The following is a 19510-nucleotide window of genomic DNA, read 5'->3' on the forward strand; positions in this document are numbered from 1 at the left end:
TGGCAACGCACAATTATTAGGTGTTGACTAAAGATGCTGAAGCCATTCATTCGATGTGCTTATTTTGAACACTTGGCAGAAAATCTTAATTCTCGAAAGAGTGTTTGTAGTTATTCAAATCTTTGCCTCCCACAACGTTTGTAAGAATGACTCAATGCAGGCAGACCACTCTCACTAAGTACATATCTACCTTTGAATTAAGAAATAGAGATCTATGAAGAAAGATGATCAGTGGGACTATAGAAAGCAGACAGCAGGTAGGTATCTTTGTCAAACGTTACATACCACAGACTAAGTGTCATACATAATGCATCACAGTGTTCCAAAACCAAAAGGGTTTCTTTGTTAGTGATCAAAATAAGCTTGCAGAAGTAAAAAAGAAACCTTGGTTTTTTAACCTGGGCCCTTCTGGAAAGTGAAAGAATTTTTAAAAATTGAAACTGAGCCTGATTTAATTTGTCAGGAATTTCAGGCAGTTAGATACCATGAAATCAGATGTAGGATGTGTCTGCACAAAACAGCAAAACAGGAATTTAACAATGCCGGGTTTCATTTCAGTAAACATGACTAGAGCGTCATAAACATTCTGATCCTCAACAATTGTTATTTACTTTGTGTTTTACATTTTATGAGGCATTTATAAAATAATTTTAAGTATGTTTAGTGTTGGCTTCTACTGTTTTATTTAAAGGATTGCCTAGTTTTCACTTGTTGGGAAATGGAAATTTTATTCAAACGTTCTAGAATATGCATCTATAGTTTCATAATCTACTCTTCGAACTATTTCCTTTTGTCTCTATCAGAGTGAGTATCTCTGCTATCAAGAGTAAATGGGAGGAGTGAGTGAGTTATTTTATTTGCTAATAGTAAGAATAATAAGTGTCACTTCAATAAATCCTGCACTGCCATTAATAGTGTCACAAATGGAAGACAATACATAACAGGCCTTTGCCCAAGGGTGGTATTATTAGGAAGTGCTGTATAATTTTAGGGAGGGAGAATTCTCTGGAATCCTTATGCCACTAGGGCTGTCCCCCACTGTGGCTCCTGGCCTGCCTTGTTTCCTCCCCAGTGAACTGAGCAATTCTGCTTTGCCATGTGACCCCAACAGGATTCACTATCTCACCACAAGCCCAATGCATTGCAGTCAAGTGATGGTGGACTGAAACATCCAAAGCCCTGACCGATAACCAAGTTAATCATCACAGAAGTTTCGCTGTAGAGGCAGGAGGCTGAACACTACACATGCAGACTCTAAGACATCCATCTTACCAAGGCAGTGGTTAGCTTCACCCGAAATAAAGGGAGAGGGTGGTTGGTGAGAGGACAGGTGTAGTTGGATAGAAGCTACTTTGGATAGAATTTACTTCTAAGATTCTGTTGCACCTTAGGGCACTTGGAATTGACTATAATTATGTGAACATTTCAAAATAGCAAACAAGAGAAAAAAAATGGACATTTCCCAACGATGTGAGAAATATTCAAAATAATGGCTACGTCAATTACCCTCATCCTATCAATACACATTGCATGTTTGAAGAGAAATTTTACACTTTTGTCCCATAAACCTGTGCTATGATTCTGTATCACTGATAATTTTTAAATATTTAGGAGAAAATAAGATTTAAAATATATGTAAAACAAAACCCTTAGCAGAAGTTAAGTGCTCCTCCAGAGATAAAATATTAATAATGAATTCAAGGCACAAATATACTTCTCATTAATGAAATACAGACATCTTCAGGCCTTGGTTCCGATGGTTACTTCAGTCTACAAGAAGAGAGAAACTATCAAGCTTCACCGCAATGGTGTCTCTCATTTTGAGAACCGTGGAGAGAAGCATTATACTAAAGATGACCCCCATGAAAGGCTAAAGGGAATGATATTGATCTCAAGCAAGCCAATGGTAACACTGTACACAATTTTTAATTTGTATTTAAATACAATCAGTGGGTAGTCTGATTTCCTGTTCGAAAGAAAACAGATGCTTGGGATTAAGGCAAGGAAAGGTATCAAGCATTTCAAACCATCCCAGAGGTGCCTCTCTTTGACTATTTGGGGGTCAGGAAATGATGGTTACGTTTAGCTGTAACATGTCTTGAGGATCCCTTTAATTTTTCTCAAGGGTGAAAGACATAAGAAGCAGTGTCGTATTCCTCACATTATACAGTAAAAGGAGGATGAAGGAACAGTCAGATGTCATGTGTGGGGAACAGATTTGGTTATGAATTCCCACTATGACATTTGAAGAATACAGTGGTCAGAAGGGGAAAGGAAAGCGTATCTGCTAAGCTATGCATCTGTCATGCACTAATAAGGTACAAAGTCAAATAATTCGTTCTTTCATTGCTTTATGGGATTGCCTACCACTGAGATGACTGAAAGATTTATTTATGTCACGGCAGAAAACTAAGTACTGGGTAAATGTTTGGTGTCCACAGAGTTACAACACATTAAGAACGTGATAGGGTCCAATTCCACCATGTTAGCCTTCTTTCTGCAAAGCTAGATGTCACACCCATGTGCTGTAAGAGTAGTCATCGTTTAGGCTGTATTTATTGGTAAACGACTGAACTGTTACAAGTACTAAAAATATTAGCCACATCCCCACATCCCCAAAAGAATCCGCTAACACTCCTCAATGTCTGATTGTGATAGCTTTAAGAAATTGAATTTGGCAAAATACATGAAAATTTGAATATAAGACTTGGGATACACCAAAAAAATTTTCTTGAGAAACTGTGAAGATAAAGACTAAACTTAACCACAGATTTATTTCTGCTTTTCATCCACGTATCCAGGGAGGTTGCTAATGGGAGGTATGCCTCGGAAAACGCACATGTCTGTGAAAACCTTGGAACATACTAATGCTTTTCAAGTGATTTTATTTCAAGTCTAAGCCACAAGATATAAACTTTCATCAAAAATGGTAATCTAGTTAAAATCAGAGCTGTGTGGAATGTTTCATGTTTATGTATAACTTTTATGGTAGACCCTCCCACACAGGGGAAATAATGTGCCCAAATTCTGTTATTTTTACAGTATGCAATATATCACAGACTAATCCCACTCATCAGCTTCATGTGTTTTAAATAGATTCTTAAAAATGAAAAATAAATGAAAGAAAAATGAAGAATATTTGAAAAAGTAAATTTTAAATTCCACTTGGAAGCTAAAGATCTGAAAAAAAATTATAGCACATGTTCTAATAAGAAAAGGGAGGGGTTTGAAGGAAGCTTGCTTTATGCATTCTGGGTACTTCATGTTTCCACTTAACCTTCCACAGGTACAAAGATTCAGAAAGGGGAGAGGGCTGTGTGGTGACCATGAAGGAAAAATGCAGCTTTGATCTAGAATTGTTTAGTTATATAGGTCAATCTGCTATCAATTTTAAGAGAATCCAAATTACAAGACACTTGCATTTAAATTGCTTTTCAATGGGACCGACTACAAACCATTCCCATTTATAGGCCCTGATAATTCAATAGGAAGGTATCATTATTGAGTAAATAGTTTGTCACACAAAGGATGAACCATGACAGAATTTTGTTCTTCTCCAAATGAAAGGTTATCATCAATTCAAACATCCGTTATCACAATTTCACTGTTTAAAGAGGTAGGTTACAGAAATAACAAGAGCTTAAGACATATTCATGTCACTTCAAAAGAAACTTAGATGACATTCTTAATAAACAGGCCAAAGAGTCAAACTATGCAGCAGAGGGAGTGAGAGAAGAGGAGGAACCTCTGGAAAGGCTCAGAGACTTGGGATGTGAGAGGCGACCAGTACTCAAAGGGGATGGTATTAGCTGAAATGCTAATGTAGAAAGACATGCCCCCCGCCCCCAGTTGAGGCAGAGGACCACCCGCTTATCTTCAAAAATTTTAACCCAGAATTGGCCCTGTCTAAAGGAAATGTAGGGACAAAAATGGAGCAGAGACTGAAAGAAAGGCCACCCAGTGGCGAGCCCAACTTGGGATTCATCCCATGTACCCACACCAAATTCTGACGCTATTGTGTGTCATACAGAAACCTGGTATGTTGTCCTCTGACAGGCTCTACCAGTAACTGACTAAAATAGATGCAGATACTTACAGTCAACTATTGAATTGAGGTCGGGACCCAATATGGGAGAGTTAGGGGAAGGACTGAAGGGGCTGAAGAGGATTGCAACCCTAGAGGAAGAATAACAGCATCAACGAACCCAAATCCCTCAGAGTGCCTAGAGACCAAGGAGCATACATAGGGTGGTTCATGGCTCCAGGCACACATTTAGCAGGGGGCTGCCTGGTATGGCCTCACTGGGAGACGATCCACTTAATTCCATGGAAACTTGATACCCCGGGGAAGAGGGGTGCTGGTGGGGGTAAGGCAGGGTAGCTGGGCAAATGGAGAAGCACCTTCTCAGGGGGTTGGGTGGGAGGATGGGCTGAAGAACTCGGGGAGGCAGACTGGGAAGGGTGGCAACTTTTGGAATGTAAATAAATCAAGCAATTTAATAAAACAAAGAAAACAAAAGTGAAGTAAAATCGAATAAAGTAAAAGAAACATTAAAAAAATAATAAATAGGTCAGAGAAACTGAATTGTCAGGTTTTTATTTGCTCCGAATTTTGGAAATAAATCCATGTCAAAGTTCACGATTATTTCCAAGTAGAATTGTAAAATGAAGCTGAAACCACTTCATAATTCAGAAATATTATTTTAAAAAGCTAATAAAACAAATGTGGCTGTGCCCTCTTCTACATGGTCAGCATATGTATATGTTCCCATTAGGCTTATGACCACATAGAACCAAAAAGAAGCATATGGGATAAGAATACCTTTTGCAGAGGCAAGCCTCCATAATTCTGTGAGAAAGTAACTTGCTGAAAGAAAGTTGTATTAAACTACCATCATTTTATTGACAGTCAACTTCTCAAACTCATCAACTATTTAAAAATTAACAGATCAGACTGCGTCAGGTCCTGAAACACGGTATAAATAACTTCAGGAAAGCATAGGTGTGTGAAACAGGGTACGGCTAGTCCAGAAAATGTTGGGAACCAATAGCATGGTCTAAATGAATTACTCCTTTTGCTGTACTCTGAGAAGAAACACTTGGTAACAGAAACAAGTGTATTTTACTGACCTACTCAGAGCTTGCAGAAATGATGTACCAAACATGACGGTTGTCCTGACAATACTAATTGATCGTAAGGCTATGTACTGTCTCAAACTGTCATGTATAAGGGCTATCCCAAGACACTTTACCAAATCAGACAATAATTCATTACTCATAAATGTTCATAAAGGACATTATCTATTATTTGTAACACAGTTTTGGAGTTTTTTTCCCCTCTAAACTTATTTCATGAGAATTTTGGTTGAACACAGTTTTCATCACATTTATTATTCCAGTTAAGTATGTCATAGAAAGACAGTCTGATGTACCCTAATTTCTCCCAATATCTATATGCAGCAATTAAACCACTATGGATACAGAATTTTCAAAACCCTGACTCTGGGGTCAGGCTCATGTGATTTGGAAGTCCGTGTTCCTTTGCTCTCCTGGGAAGAATGTTTCACCGAGGATGAATATAAAACTCTCTATTTTCAATACTCTTCATAACTTGGTTGAACACAACAGATCAGCAGCTTATTGACTTGAGAATCATCAGGAGTGTTACCTCCCCAAGGAAGTATTAAGATGACTTATAACAGGTCTGACACTGACTCTAATTTCCTTGTTAAACGCATGAAAATTTACAAGCTCGACTCTCTCGAAAGTTTCTACCTTAAAAGCATTTTTTTCTTTATAAACTGAAAAGACTCAACTTTTCAGTGCATCATGACTTTACTTACTGAATATATATATATATATATATACGGATATATATATATATATATATATTCCTTAGCAGATGTATACTAAAATCCTGAATAGTACCTGGCAAGTTGGTATTCCACAAATGTTAGCATAAGATATTATCTTTTCATCATTTTGCAATTTAAATTTGGTTTAGCTAAATCATGGACCCAGTTGTCCATTTCAAGAGAAAAACCGGTGTCTGTTCAGCAATGGTCAGTTTGTCTCATTAACATTCATTTCAAATTTTAATCATTAGCTTATTTTATGAGGTTTTCCATATTTACTTAATTTCAACAGTTTTACTATACTGGTAAATGGCTTTGATACATTAAGTTTCTACTGAACCTTAACACTTAAAAATTAATAGAGTTAAATTGTCCCAACTATCACAAACTTACTACTGTTAGCAAATGAGAACAAAGCAGAATTGGAAAGCCTGCCTTCGAGGTACATGTTCTCCATGAGTGACAGGCAGTATGTAGGAGATGATGGAGTATTTAGGCCACATCATGCATCAATTCTGCAATTTCCTGGGCACTTTTATCTCTAACACTTGAACTTTTATTTCTAACACTTGAAGTATTTTATTTTCCAGGTAATTAACATTGACCCCCAAGCTAGAAATAGAGTTGGGTTTTAAGGAAATAAAAAAATGAAAGTTTCTATCATTCATGACTTCCATTCTTACAGGTAAGTATGGATGCGAGTATAAGTACTTCAGAGATGTAATTCTAAATCTAAGGCATCATGAAACAACCTTCTACTTATTTAACGGACCAAATACAGAAAGATCATTTCTCCCTGCTGAGTTGTGGACAGCCACTGTGAAGCTGAGATTTCTAGAATTCTTCTCATTGACTACTCTTGCTCTCGGCGTCCTTACACACAAGGTCTTGAATCTACATCGTTTTAGTGTCTACTGTGGCTATACTTTTGAAGTAATGCCAGCTTTCAAATTCTCTAAACCATGTCATGGTTCCAAGAAATGGGGATTTATTTCACACTTACACAAAGAAGAGGCTGTTTTTCTACAGGAAGCTCTGAAATATTCTCTGAATATAAAACTATCCCCCTCCCATATTTAAAGTTAAATAGCTAGTGAACGTAAACTTTCTGAGCCTAGACAGTTGCCTCCACTTGATGACCCAGGGTCCTGAATTTTCATTCCACATACATTAGTTCAATGTTGAGTCCTAACCAGTGTCAAAGACACAGAGAATTTGGAACAAAGTCCGATTGGACAATAGTATTTTCTTTTTTGATGTATTTTCTTTTCTCCTCACATTCCATTAACTTAATTGAACATTGATGTATTTTCTTTTCTCCTCACATTCCATTAACTTAATCTACTCAAATGGCAAGCTCTAACCATCAGATAAGCTAATTATAGCTTCAAGAGTACAATATCTTCTTTCCTTACCTCTCTTACTGTGTACATATTTTTCAACACTTAGAAACCTATCTGTCAACCTAGCAAAAAAGACATCTCCAAATCAGTCCTCATCCCCTAGTCGATTCTAACCAACACTGACTGATTAGATTGGCTTACATGATAGGGCCTAGCTACTCCAGCAGTGATTGTCTGTAACACTTGACAGGCTGAGAACTCAGATGCCCCACCAGTCCCACTCTAGTACTGATGACCTGGAGCACTCCTGCAGAGCTGCTGATCTCCAAACTCACATTGGAACGTCCAAGAAACTAGGTTCTGATGGCAGCCACAGTGGTCACAGCGGCAGGATATAAATCTATCAAAATGCCTACGAGCAAAAAATCAAGCAGGTAGGGCAACAGCAAGGCTTTTTCAGTGGACCTCTTGACTACAGACCAAAGGTCCTGTTCACTGTGTCGAGATTCTTCCATGACCCATGGTTGATCCTTCCTGGAAATGCCTTTAGTGGTTAGACCAGATACGTGTCTCTTCCTTAATGTCAGATCCAATCACATTGAAAACGAAGATGAATCATCACAACTTCCAACTACATCAAGCTCTATTTCCACAATCTTTGGTGACAAATATTTTTTTTTCATGAAGTCACAGTCTCTCTGAAGAGCTAAATGAGTTTGAACTTGAAACTCAAGTTATGTGCTTCACTTTATCTGCCACAATTAACAGATAATGGCGAGATCAAAGCCAGTCTGCATCTGCTTTCTGGATGTGCTTCCCTGTGCATTGTGTTCATCCTTCTGTCCAGACACGAGTTGGGCAATAGAAAGAATTATCTCAAAGTTTGCTTTCGTTATAATTTAGTTTTTGTGGAATAAATATTAGGTTACAGAACTGTATAGAGTTGCTAAACTTTAGGCCCAGCTTCTAGTTTCTATGGTAATACAATTACCTCAAAATCTTCACAGACATTGACCTAACATACCTTTTTCATATCTAATTAAAGTGCTGAGACCTACTTTATTTCTTCCGTCCCCTTCTTCCTTTTTCTCTCTCCTTTCTCTTCCCCTCTATCTTTCATGTAAAATATGAAGTAATCTGACTAATGAAATCTTTTAATCTTTCAATCACATTAGATCATAAGTTCCTCTTCTCTTCTTTAATGATGGAATTTGCTTATGATGCTTCTTCTGGAGAAAGAACAATAACTTTCACTCTTCTTTGCTCAAAGACCATGTGTCATGCGACTTATGTGTATTTAATGGCATCTGAACAATAAAGGAAGATGTGGGAATAATACTGCACATATCCAGAGAATTATAGGCTGGCAGCATAAGCAATACATCATGTTTTTGCATGAAATATTTTTCCCAGTTACTGTGTTTTAAGATGCTGAAAGACAAAGATGTAAAATATTTATTCTATTATGCCTTGAGTCTGGTAACAAAAGAAAAATGTTTGTCTGAATAAAGCATAAGGTCTGCTTGTCTCTTCTCCATGATGCTCCAGAATGGCTTGAGAGTTGGTTTAAAGGTGGAGGTCTATCCATGGCTGGGTGAATTGATCCTCTGGAAGTTTCATATTCATGTGATTGGTGGGTGATGTTGGTTACTAGACCCTCACTCTTCTGCCAACCACAAAATGGCAAAACCTCTGCTTGTGGACACGTTGTATGGAATGGTTTTAAGCTTCCTCATAACATTGAGACTATTGTCCAAGCTAAGAGTTCCAACAGGGATATGCATATGATTTTTGTGTTCTAACTTTTAATGTCGTGTATGGCACTTACATCATATAATTTAGTTAAAGCAGGTGTAAAAGTCTGATGATGTACAATATTGTGTTACGGATCTCATTACTTGATAAGGGGAAATTCAAGGTATAGAAGAGTGCTATTTTTGCAGCCAGCCATCTTGGAATATAAATTTTATTCAAATTAATTAACATCTAATACATTATTCATTTTACATATATGTTATTATCATTATTTGATTGCATTTTAATACATTCATTTTCATTTGCATATCAACTAAATTGTGCTCATTAAAATGATTTTCAAACTCGTAAAGAAAAGCAATGTAATAGTATCAAATGTCAATGTGTTTGCAGATTTCCCGGCACAGAAGGAATCATTCACAGCATGTGCTGAAAGATGTCATTCCACCACTAGAACATCCAGTAAGTGACGAATTCTACTACAGTATTGTACTCTTTGATCTACTACTGCAAAAAGTTGCCTAAACTCAGTAACTTGAAACTGGACACACAATTATCGGATATTGTGGCAGTCCAGAATTTATATTTTATTAGTGCCTAGTTCAGTGACAGTTAAAGGTTACAATCAACCTGTCACTCAGAACTAGATCATATCTGGATGGCCGACCGAGGTAGTGTCAAGCTCACTAACACAGTTATTGATGGGATCCACTTCTGTAAGAAATCTTAGATGTGAGTGTTTGGTGTCAAATACTATAAGACTTGTATTTAGGACAAGAAATTCAAATATATGTATCCTGCCCCCCATCCAGTTAATTCTGTGTTTACACAAACACCCGCTGCTCTATTCCAAGAACATAATGGCCTGGAATAGGACCCCTTCCTCCTTCCTGTTTAATTTTCTCTGTGCCAGCCTTTTAAGCCTGTAGAACCTTTCCTTTCCATAAAACGCCATCCATAAAGGATCTGCACTCATGAGCCAATCATTTCCCATCTCCTCCTGCAGTCATGACAGAGGTTAAAATGACCATTTTGTGTCTATCAGCCTACAGTATCACTCCTTGACTCAAAACTCTCAATGGCTTCTATTCTCCCAAGGGTATAAGTTAGAAAGCAAACAGAAGTTCCAAAGTCTTAAAGATTCAGTTACCTCATTAATACAACCTTGTTCTTCTGGCTTATTCTGCTCCAACCAAACTAGTTCTTCCTTTGAAGTGTTATTTCACTCATTCATCAAAAACTTCAATTCATTTGTAACCAATATATTTAAGTAATATGGCTTCATTTACCTGCTATTATTCTTATATCACTTTTAAAATTAAGTCTTGGATTGATACGATGGCTCATTGGATAAAGGCACTTGCTGTCAACACATTCAACCTGGGTTTTACAGTTAGCTTTCCTGTATTAAAAAGAGAACTGGGGTTGGGGATTTAGCTCAGTGGTAGAGCGCTTGCCTAGCAACCGCAAGGCCCTGGGTTCGGTCCCCAGCTCCGGGAAAAAAAAAAAGAAAAAGAGAACTGACTTCAACAATCTGTCTTCTCAACTCTACCTATGCACCATGAGCTTGTATGCTTTCTCTCTCTCTCTCTCTCTCTCTCTCTCTCTCTCTCTCTCTCTCTCTCTCTCTCTCTCTCTCTCTCCCCCCCCCTCTCTCTCCCCCCCTCTCTCTCTCATACACAGAATAAATATAAAATTTTAAATAGACTCTTGTTAATGTCTTTTGACTCCCTTATCTTTACCCTTATTCAATATTCCTCTTAAACAACACTACCTTTTATTCATTTGTCAGCACAATGGAATGTGGTTATACTAGGGTAGAGGAATTCCTTTCTATGTTCATTATTCGATTTCTGTGGTTCTCATGATTGCAAGAGCATGAAAGAACTCTGTAAGTATCCTTTGAGTATATAGCATAGTGTGAAGATAATGACTTTGGTTATAAGAAGAGCTACACTTCACTATTTTCATAAATGTTCAAGTGCTAATTAGTCATTTCTTCTGAGACTTTTCTCACTAAAAAAAGCAAAGTAAAATATACCAAATTTACCCATCACCACTTTCTCCCCGGACTGCTTCCCTCCTCATCAACCAGTTCCATTCGCGACAAACATCTCTAGGTTTCACATGCCTTTTCTTTTGATGATTATTTTCTTTACCATCATTCATGTACAACTCTGTGTGTGTGTGTGTGCATGCATGCGCACATGTTAATGTACATACATGTGAGAGTATATGTGCACATATATAGTTGAGCAGTATAACACACTGACATCTCTTCAGCTCCAAGCTAGCCAACCAACCATCTTTTTATCTTTTTTATTGGTTAGCTTATTTATTTATATTTCAGATATTATCCCTCTTCCCAGTTTCCCCTCCACCAACCCGCTATCCCCTCCCCTTACCCCCTGCCTATATGAGGGTGCTTCCTCATCCACTCCCTCCCGCCTCCCTGTGCTGGCATTCCCCTACATTGGGGCATTGGGCCTCCACAGGACCAAGGGGATTCCCTCCTATTGATGCCAGATAAGGCCACCCTCTGCTACATATGGGGCTGGAGCCATGGATCCCTCCGTGTGTACTCTTTGGTTGGTGGTTTAGTCGCTGGGAGCTTTGGGGGGGGGGATTTGGATGGTAAACCCCTTCAGCTCCTTCAGTCCTTCCCCTACCTCCTCCATTGCAGTTCCCACGCTCAGTCTGATGGCTGGCTGTGTGCAGCTACATCTGTGTTGGTCAGGGGACAGCTGTATCAGGCTCGTGTCAGCAAGCTTTTCTTGGCATCAGCAATAGTGTCTGGGTTTACTGTCTGCAGATGGATGGATCCCTAAGTGGGGCCGTCTCTCGGTGGCCTTTCCTTCAGTCTCTGCTCCACTTTTTGTCCCTGTATTTCCTTTTGTCAGGAGCAATTCTGGATTAATATTTTTGAGATGGCCCCATTCTTCAACTTGGTGGCTGTGTCTATCCACTGGGTATGGTCTCTACAGGTTCTATATCCCCTATACTGGATATTTTGGCTAATGTCATCCCTGTTGGGTCCTGGGAAGCTCTTCAGTCCCTGGCAACTTGGACTTTCTAGTGGCTATCCCCATTTCCCCATCCCCCACTGCTGCATACCTCTGTTCTAATCTTACGAACTAACCTCTCATCAGTAGTCATGTGACCATACATTTCTCTTTGTGACCACACATATCATCATCTTGACTTTGAAATGCCACCTTTAATACCTCATTATGTCTTTCACACAGATCATACAAGGGCAAACCTGGGCAGTAACCCAAGAACAACCTACTTGAAAGCAGTATTTTCAATATGTCATTTTCCTTATCTAAACAAACTGGCTTCCTTTCACCTATAACATCAAGTTTATAGAGTGCTCTCATGGTCTTGATTTATGCTATATATTATCCACTCCCAAATACACACCCTCGAGCCAGTAATAGAAGTATGATTGAGGCATGGCTTTTAGCCTGAAGGAGCTGGAGTTTTCTCTAGTAATTATGGCGCTTTTGTCCTATCACATGTCCAAATATTGCTATGCTGGCCACTCTTATTTCATGGGTAATAGACTTGTTCTATGGTTGCACTGTAAATGCCTATAAGTGAGGGGTTGTGACTTGTGCTCCCTGTGTTATGTCCTGTTCCCCTTATATTGCTGTTGACATTGTCGTTTGTTCTGGGAAGGCATGCTTGCCAATTGATATAACACAGGCATTAAGGGTTTATAAAAATGTTAGCTGAAAACAGTGATAAACTTATACTTGTTATTCAAATGAAGCTCAGTGTTTTCAGTTTTGAAATTAGATGTGCTTATTGTTTGCTTTCAAGATTATTAGTGTGTGTGTGTGTGTGTGTGTGTGTGTGTGTGTGTGTGTGTTGTTTTTTATCAAGACAGAGTTTCTCTGCAAAGCCTTAGCAGTGCTGGAACCCTCAAATTCAAAGAGCTCCACTTGCCTCAGCCACCCAAGGGCTAGGATTAAGGGCATAGGCCACCCCCACCTGTCAAGACTATCGCTTCTTAACTTTATGGTTTTAAGGGAACTATCCCTATGATTTCGCAAATTTGAATTAGTTTGCCCTTGTGTAGTCTGCTTTCCAAGAGCAACTTGGACTTGTCTCTTTTCCAGATAAATAGCACTATACTTTACTGAGTTCTAACTTATATTAAAAGAAGGTTATGCACAACTTACTATTTCACGATTAGGACTTAATCTAGAGTTTGGCACAGTGTAACACCACAATGGATATGAAAATAAATATATAAATAATTATTCATGTCTACATACATAATATATACATGTACATATATGCACACATACACATACACAAATGTCCAAGAAATTTGAGTAATATGGTTGGTTGAGTAATATGTCAAAGTATGACAAATTTTAACATACAATATAGTTATGAATTATGGAGGTTAAGAATTTTAATTATGATTATTTCCAAATTTAATTAATAACTATCATCTAATTTTCAACCTTATAGCTATGACTCCATATCAAGTACAACCTAGCTTAGATAACCATTAGGATACAACCTGAGCTTACATAAACCATTAGGATAGTTTGAGATTGTCTTCTTAATTCATCTTCCTGATATTAAACTTATATTTTTATCAACTAACATGGTGAGCAGCCTTACCTTTTGCAGTTTCAATTTAAAAAGGAAGAAGAAACTGTGGTGCTTTGGAAAGTGACATTAAAAAGAAATAATAAAACAAAACAAAACATTCAATATTTTTAAGTAAATTATAGTTTGTCGTCTCTCTAAAGGGATTATTCCCCTCATCTCCACATACACGTAGGTACACATAGCCACTACTTCCCCCAACTTTTATAATTATCATCTATTTGCTTCCTGGTACTGATGTGGGCTCCCCTGCATCCTTTCTCTGAGTATACACTTAACTTTGTCTTCTGAGCACAAGAAACATCCAACATTTCCTCTATGACGTCTTTCGGATTCCTACTTTTATTTTAAAGGCAAACTCGCTATCAGTTATGTAAACTCCCATCTGGAGAGTAGACTGTCATGAAATGTAACAATGAAAGAACCATGAAGTTTTTCAAAGAGCAAATCTATACATTTTAAACTATCTATTACCCCCTATGAAGACATGCTCTAGAAGACGCAAAGTTTGCTTTAAGTCTGATTAACTTGAACTCTTCCTCTACCTGCAGAATCTTTCCTACAACTTGGGCTTGTTTGCTCACAACAAATCTTTTGTAGATAAACTTAAGTCATAAGTGTTACCTTTTCAAGCACGCGATCATTCTGTGGATTAGTTAATACTTGCGAGGGCTTTGAAGAGGAAACATATTGTGAAGATCTCTCCCGGTCGCCCAATCTCCTCCATGCCTCCGCACGGCGGCCCAGTCATCCACAGTGTTCTGTTGTCAGCATCTATAGGACACTCTGTCATGTCTGAAACAATGTCCCAAAAATAATTCAGAGCAATTATCTAAATTCCTTGAGTCGATATTATTATTTCTGTTTATATTTTAACATGAATTCTCATGTGTATTTATTTTCAAAACATTGGCTGTGATGTAAAAATCTCACTTCTTTTACCTCCTATTCACAGAATCCTTTTAAATATTTTTAAGAATTGTGAGACTGCATTTTTGGTTACAGCTTTTCAAATGATCCATTAGGTCCTCCCCATTTTGGAGTAAAATGTTATACTTTATAAAATGAAAACGGTCATTGCCGATGTCCAGTGAGTACATGTTTCCTTTGGGGAACCATGCACTATTTTTTTTTACAGTTCCCTTATAATAACGCTGATCGTGATCAACATGGGTAATTAAAAGAACAACACGTGTATTTTGACAGTTACTTTCGAAACATGCCTAATTGGAGTCTAAAAGTGCTCACAGTGGCCACAGTTCAAAAAGAAATACAGCATTAATGCCACACAGATGCATTATCACAGGGCTTCAGTGAAAGAAGCTCGAATCAGAGCAGAGAACTCTGATTGCTTAACGCGGCTATGAGGCAGTGGCTTTAAACATGAAACACCCAACACAAACCTCTAATATACTCTCTGCATTTGTTTCTTGATCTTCTATTAATATATCCCACATTAATACTGTGCATGAGACCCAATTAGTTCCAAGGCACTTTCCCCCTTAACCAAAGATTCAAGAAAAATCACCCTGATTATAGCATGTTAAATCTTTATCTTCTTTATTTTTATTGAAACATCGTAGGGCATGTCTGTGGATAACCTTGCAGGAGTCAAAAGCCCGCTGTGGGTTTTAGGGAATCATCTGCTTCCTCCTGAGCAGGGAGGATTTTGAGGGCAGAGCTCAGGAAGTTGTCCTGGCTCAGAGCAAATCAGTCATTTGCAGATAAACTTAAGTCACAGGTGTTACCTTTTCAAGAACGATAACATTCTGCGAAGTAATTAATACTTGCAGGGGCTTTGAAGATGAAATGTATTATGAAGATATTATACTTTCTTATTTTAAGGAAAAAAAGAGTAGTCACTTTGTGGGACTAATTCTATTGACTAGCTAAGGTTTCTTTAAGTTGGAAAAGACAAACAAAAACCTCTTTAATCTTTCAAAATGTCATTTTGCTAAGTTAGAGTTACGTTTGCCAAATATATCATCTCAATAATTAAGATAATAATAATGTATATGGTTGAATCATTTTATTATAAAAACCATTTCAAATTAAGTATTTCATTTCCTCGAGCAGGAGACTGCATATTCATTCATGTATTTGTCTAGGCCACAGCCATTTAGGAAGAGGGTTAGGCTATGGGAATCTAAAGAGAGATTAAACAAGTCATGGCTTTTCTTGGAGAAAGATCTATGGACAAGCAGACGCATCAAAGACCAGAGAAAGGCTTTGTTCTACACTAATGTCTGTGGGAGAGGAAAGACCTATCTTAGAGTCATGGGTCATCATACAAGTACTCTTTGAAAGTGTCATTTAAAATAAGATTTGCACGATAAGAAGAACCATGGAAGCCAGGTATGAAAATAGGAAGAAAAAGAAAATTCAAGAAAAGACAGCACATTCAGGTTATAGGTGGAACAGATTTACTTCAATTGTATTTGAAAAATTTCAAGAATGCAGGATGACCTAGGCATGGTGATACATGCCTATAATACAAACAGAAATACAGGCAGAAACAGGAAGTCTGCAAGTTCAAGGCCAGCCTTGAGTACATAGATGTATCCAGACCAGCAGTCAACCAGGATTACATATCCTGTGTATGAAAAAAATAAAAACAAACAAAAAATCCATACTGAGTAGAATATGATGGTCAAGGAAGGAGGGCCATGGTGCGTGAGCAGAGGGAGCACTACCTCAAGGGAAGATGCTTCAGGTGAGGAGAAGAATTGTAGAAGCCCTGGAACCAGAGTGCAGTTAAGCTTTGTCCCCCAGCCATGTCCCCCACTGATAATTCATCTAATTGTAAAGTAGAGCAAACCACGCAGAAGAACAACAACAAAGACGATTAGAATTGAACAACTCTCTTTCCACAGAGTAAAATTAGGTTACGACACAAACGAATTGTAATTGTAAGAGGCTAGGACAGTAAGGAAAAGGAAGACCATGCTCTGCAAACTTCATTGATGGTCAAAAAACAAGCAGCAGTGAAAGCAAAAGCCGTGAAACAGAAATTCCCGAGGGAACATATTGAACGTTGAATTCTAAGAAAAGCCTTCGGACGACTGAAGAAAGTTTTCCAGCTACAGAGAGACCCTTCCTAAACACATCTCCTAAGCAGAAACTGGATTTCTTGGTGGTGAATGAATGAGACATGATGGCTTCAGCACAAAAGGCTCCGAGTGAAAGTTCATGGGAGACCTTAAACACGAAAGGCTCTAATGTCATTTTCAAAATGATCTTTTGATGAGTTAGTGGGAAAGAAAGCAACAACACGTGGATAGCATTTCCCTTGAAATACACAGTGGTTTAATAAGGGGTGCGGTGCCAGGAGCTTGGTCAAACATAGCATGGGCTTCACCAAACCCAGTGTTTAGATAAACAGTTGAGGAACCCTAGAGTGAGACATGATCCCACACACTCCTAAGACAAGGAGGAGAGGGTGTGTGCATGAAGGCACACTCCACACATGAATTAAAGAGTACAAAGGATCTGTGACAGTAAGAATCACTAAAGCCAGATCAGTCTCTCAAGAGTTTCGGCGGTTTGTTTTCTTTTTCTTTTTTTAATTTTATTAGATATATTTCTTTACTTATATTTCAAACGTTAGTCCCCTTCCCGGTTTCCTGTCCACAAGCCACCATTCCCTTCTCTCTACCTCCCCCATACAGGTGTTCCCCCATCCATCCCCCTTATGTGCCCCTCCATATTCCCCATGCACTGGGGGTCCAACCTTGGTTGGACCAAGGGCTTCCCCTTCCACTGGTGCCCCAACAAGGCTATTCTCTGATACATATGAGGTTGGAGCCCTGGGTCAGTCCATGTATATATAGTCTTTCCTTTCAGGAGTGGTTTAGTCCCTGGAAGCTCTGGTTTGTTGGCATTGTTGTTCTTATGGGGTTGCAAGCTTTTAACACTTCCTCTAATTCCTCCCAAGGGAGTCCTATTCTCAGTTCGGTGGTTTGCTGCTAGCATTGACCTCTATATTGGACAAGCTCTGGAAGTGTCTGTCTTTCAGGAGAGATCTATATCCAGTCCCTTTCAGCATGCATTTTTTAACTTCATCAATCTTATCTAGTTTTGGTGGCTGTATATATATGGGCCATATGTGGATCAGGCCCTGAATGGCCATTCCTTGAGTTGCTGCTCTAAACTTTGCTTCCATACCACCTCCTACGGATTTTTCCCCCTTTTTAAGAAGGAGTGAGAGCATCCACATTTTGGTCATCCTTCTTCTTGAGCTTCCTGTGGTCTGTGGATTGAGTCTTGGGTAAATTGAGCTTTTTGGCTAATATCCACTTATCAGTGAGTGCATACCAAGTGTGTTTGTCTGTGATTGAGTAACCTCACTCAGGATGATATTTTCTAGTTCATTCCATTTGCCTATGAATTTTATGAAGTCATTGTTTTTGATAGCTGAGTAGTACTCCATTGTGTAGATGTATCATATTTTTTAAATCCATTCCTCTGTTGAAGGAAATCTGGGTTCTTTCCAGCTTCTGGATACTATAAATAAGGCTGCTATGAATATAGTGGAGCATGTGCCTTTGTTGTATGTTGGAGCATCTTTTGGGTATATGCCCAAGAGAGGTATAGCTGGATCCTCAGGCAGTTCAATGTCCAATTTTCTGAGGAACCTCCAGACTGATTTCCAGAATGGTTTTACCAGTCTGCAATCCCACCAACAATGGAGGAGTGTTCCTCTTTCTTCACATCCTCGCCAGCATCTGCTGTCACCTGAGTTTTTTATCTTAGCCATTCTGACTGGTGTGTGGTGGAATCTCAGGGTTGTTTTGATTTGCATTTCCCTGATGACTAAGGATGTTGAACATTTCTTTAGGTGCCTTTTGGCCATTTGATAATCCTCAGCTGAGAATGTTTTGTTTAGCTCTGTATCCCATTTTTTAATAGGGTTATTTGGCTCTCTGGAGTCTAACTTCTTGAGCTCTTTGTGTATTTCGGATATTAGCCCTCTATCAGATGTAGGATTGGTAAAGATCTTTTCCCAATCTGTTGGTAGCCGTTTGTTTTCATTTTGGCTGTTTGGGTGCTTGTCTCTTGTTTCCTTGCTTTTGTTTCTTTGAGGCAAGCTCCCTGAGTGTTGTTGGAAAAGATTGAGAAAGACGTCCCATTGTTGACTAGGATGCCATGGAACTGTTTCTCTGCAGTTCGCTCAGTCGTTGACCTTTGTCCTCCGCACAAAGGCACTTCTCTGCTGAGAAAGTAGAGCTTCAATTATCTCCACATGTGAAAAAATATGTACTCAGAAGGCATTTACCTATTTAACAAAATACTCCTGTGGTGTTTTGTATGAGAATGGCTACCTAGGGTGAGATATTTGAACACTTGGCTTTAGTTGATGGTGCTGTTTGGGAAGATGGTCCAATCTTGGAGACAGGTGTTATGTTTGTTCTTTCTGCTTTGTGTTTGTTATTGAAGATTTTTACTTTCCACTGTAGCCACCCGTTGCCACGCCTCCATACCATTATTGCCTCTACTTCTAGAATCATTAACCAAACTTTTTTTCCATAAATTGCCTTGGTCATAGTATTTTATCACAAGAACAAAGAAGGTTCTTGACCAAGTTTATAGAAGAGATATGAGCTTACTCCTATGGAGCAAACTGTAAATCCAATGAGAGAAACAAACAAAACCAAAAACAATACAGGAAAATAGGTGGAAATATTGTAAAAGCTAGAAATAATGGGTAGCTTTAAGGAAGCAGGGTTTTCCAGATAATACAGGTCTGATGCACGTACACACTCACAAAAACTCTGACACAAGTTCACACATACAAGATCTGCACAAGTTAAAACCATTAAAATCTCAACCCAGAGGCAGAGAAGTGGGCACAATATTAACCAAAGGAACTATTTGCAGTTGATAACTGTCCAGAAAGGGAAAGTTAGTTTCTGTCCATGAAGTGACTGT

General features: G+C 38.5%; 1 protein-coding gene across 9 annotated transcripts in view; it reads left to right on the top strand.

The window, feature by feature from the left end:
* Positions 1 to 19510, top strand: part of Arhgap15 (Rho GTPase activating protein 15) — a 604300-nt gene that overhangs the window by 71904 nt on the left and 512886 nt on the right. For all 9 annotated transcript variants that reach the window (XR_015682721.1, XR_015682718.1, NM_001429793.1 and 6 more), the window contains exon 3: positions 9347 to 9415. Coding sequence is in view for 5 of the 9 variants with exons in the window: in NM_001429793.1 (NP_001416722.1) it covers positions 9347 to 9415 (69 nt within the window). In the remaining 4 variants the exon portion in view is untranslated. The remainder of the gene's footprint in view (positions 1 to 9346; positions 9416 to 19510) is intronic.

The sequence above is a fragment of the Rattus norvegicus genome, chromosome 3 (genome assembly GCF_021556685.1).
Source record: "Rattus norvegicus strain SHRSP/BbbUtx chromosome 3, alternate assembly SHRSP_T2T, whole genome shotgun sequence".
In the NCBI taxonomy this organism is placed as follows: Eukaryota; Metazoa; Chordata; class Mammalia; order Rodentia; family Muridae; genus Rattus; species Rattus norvegicus.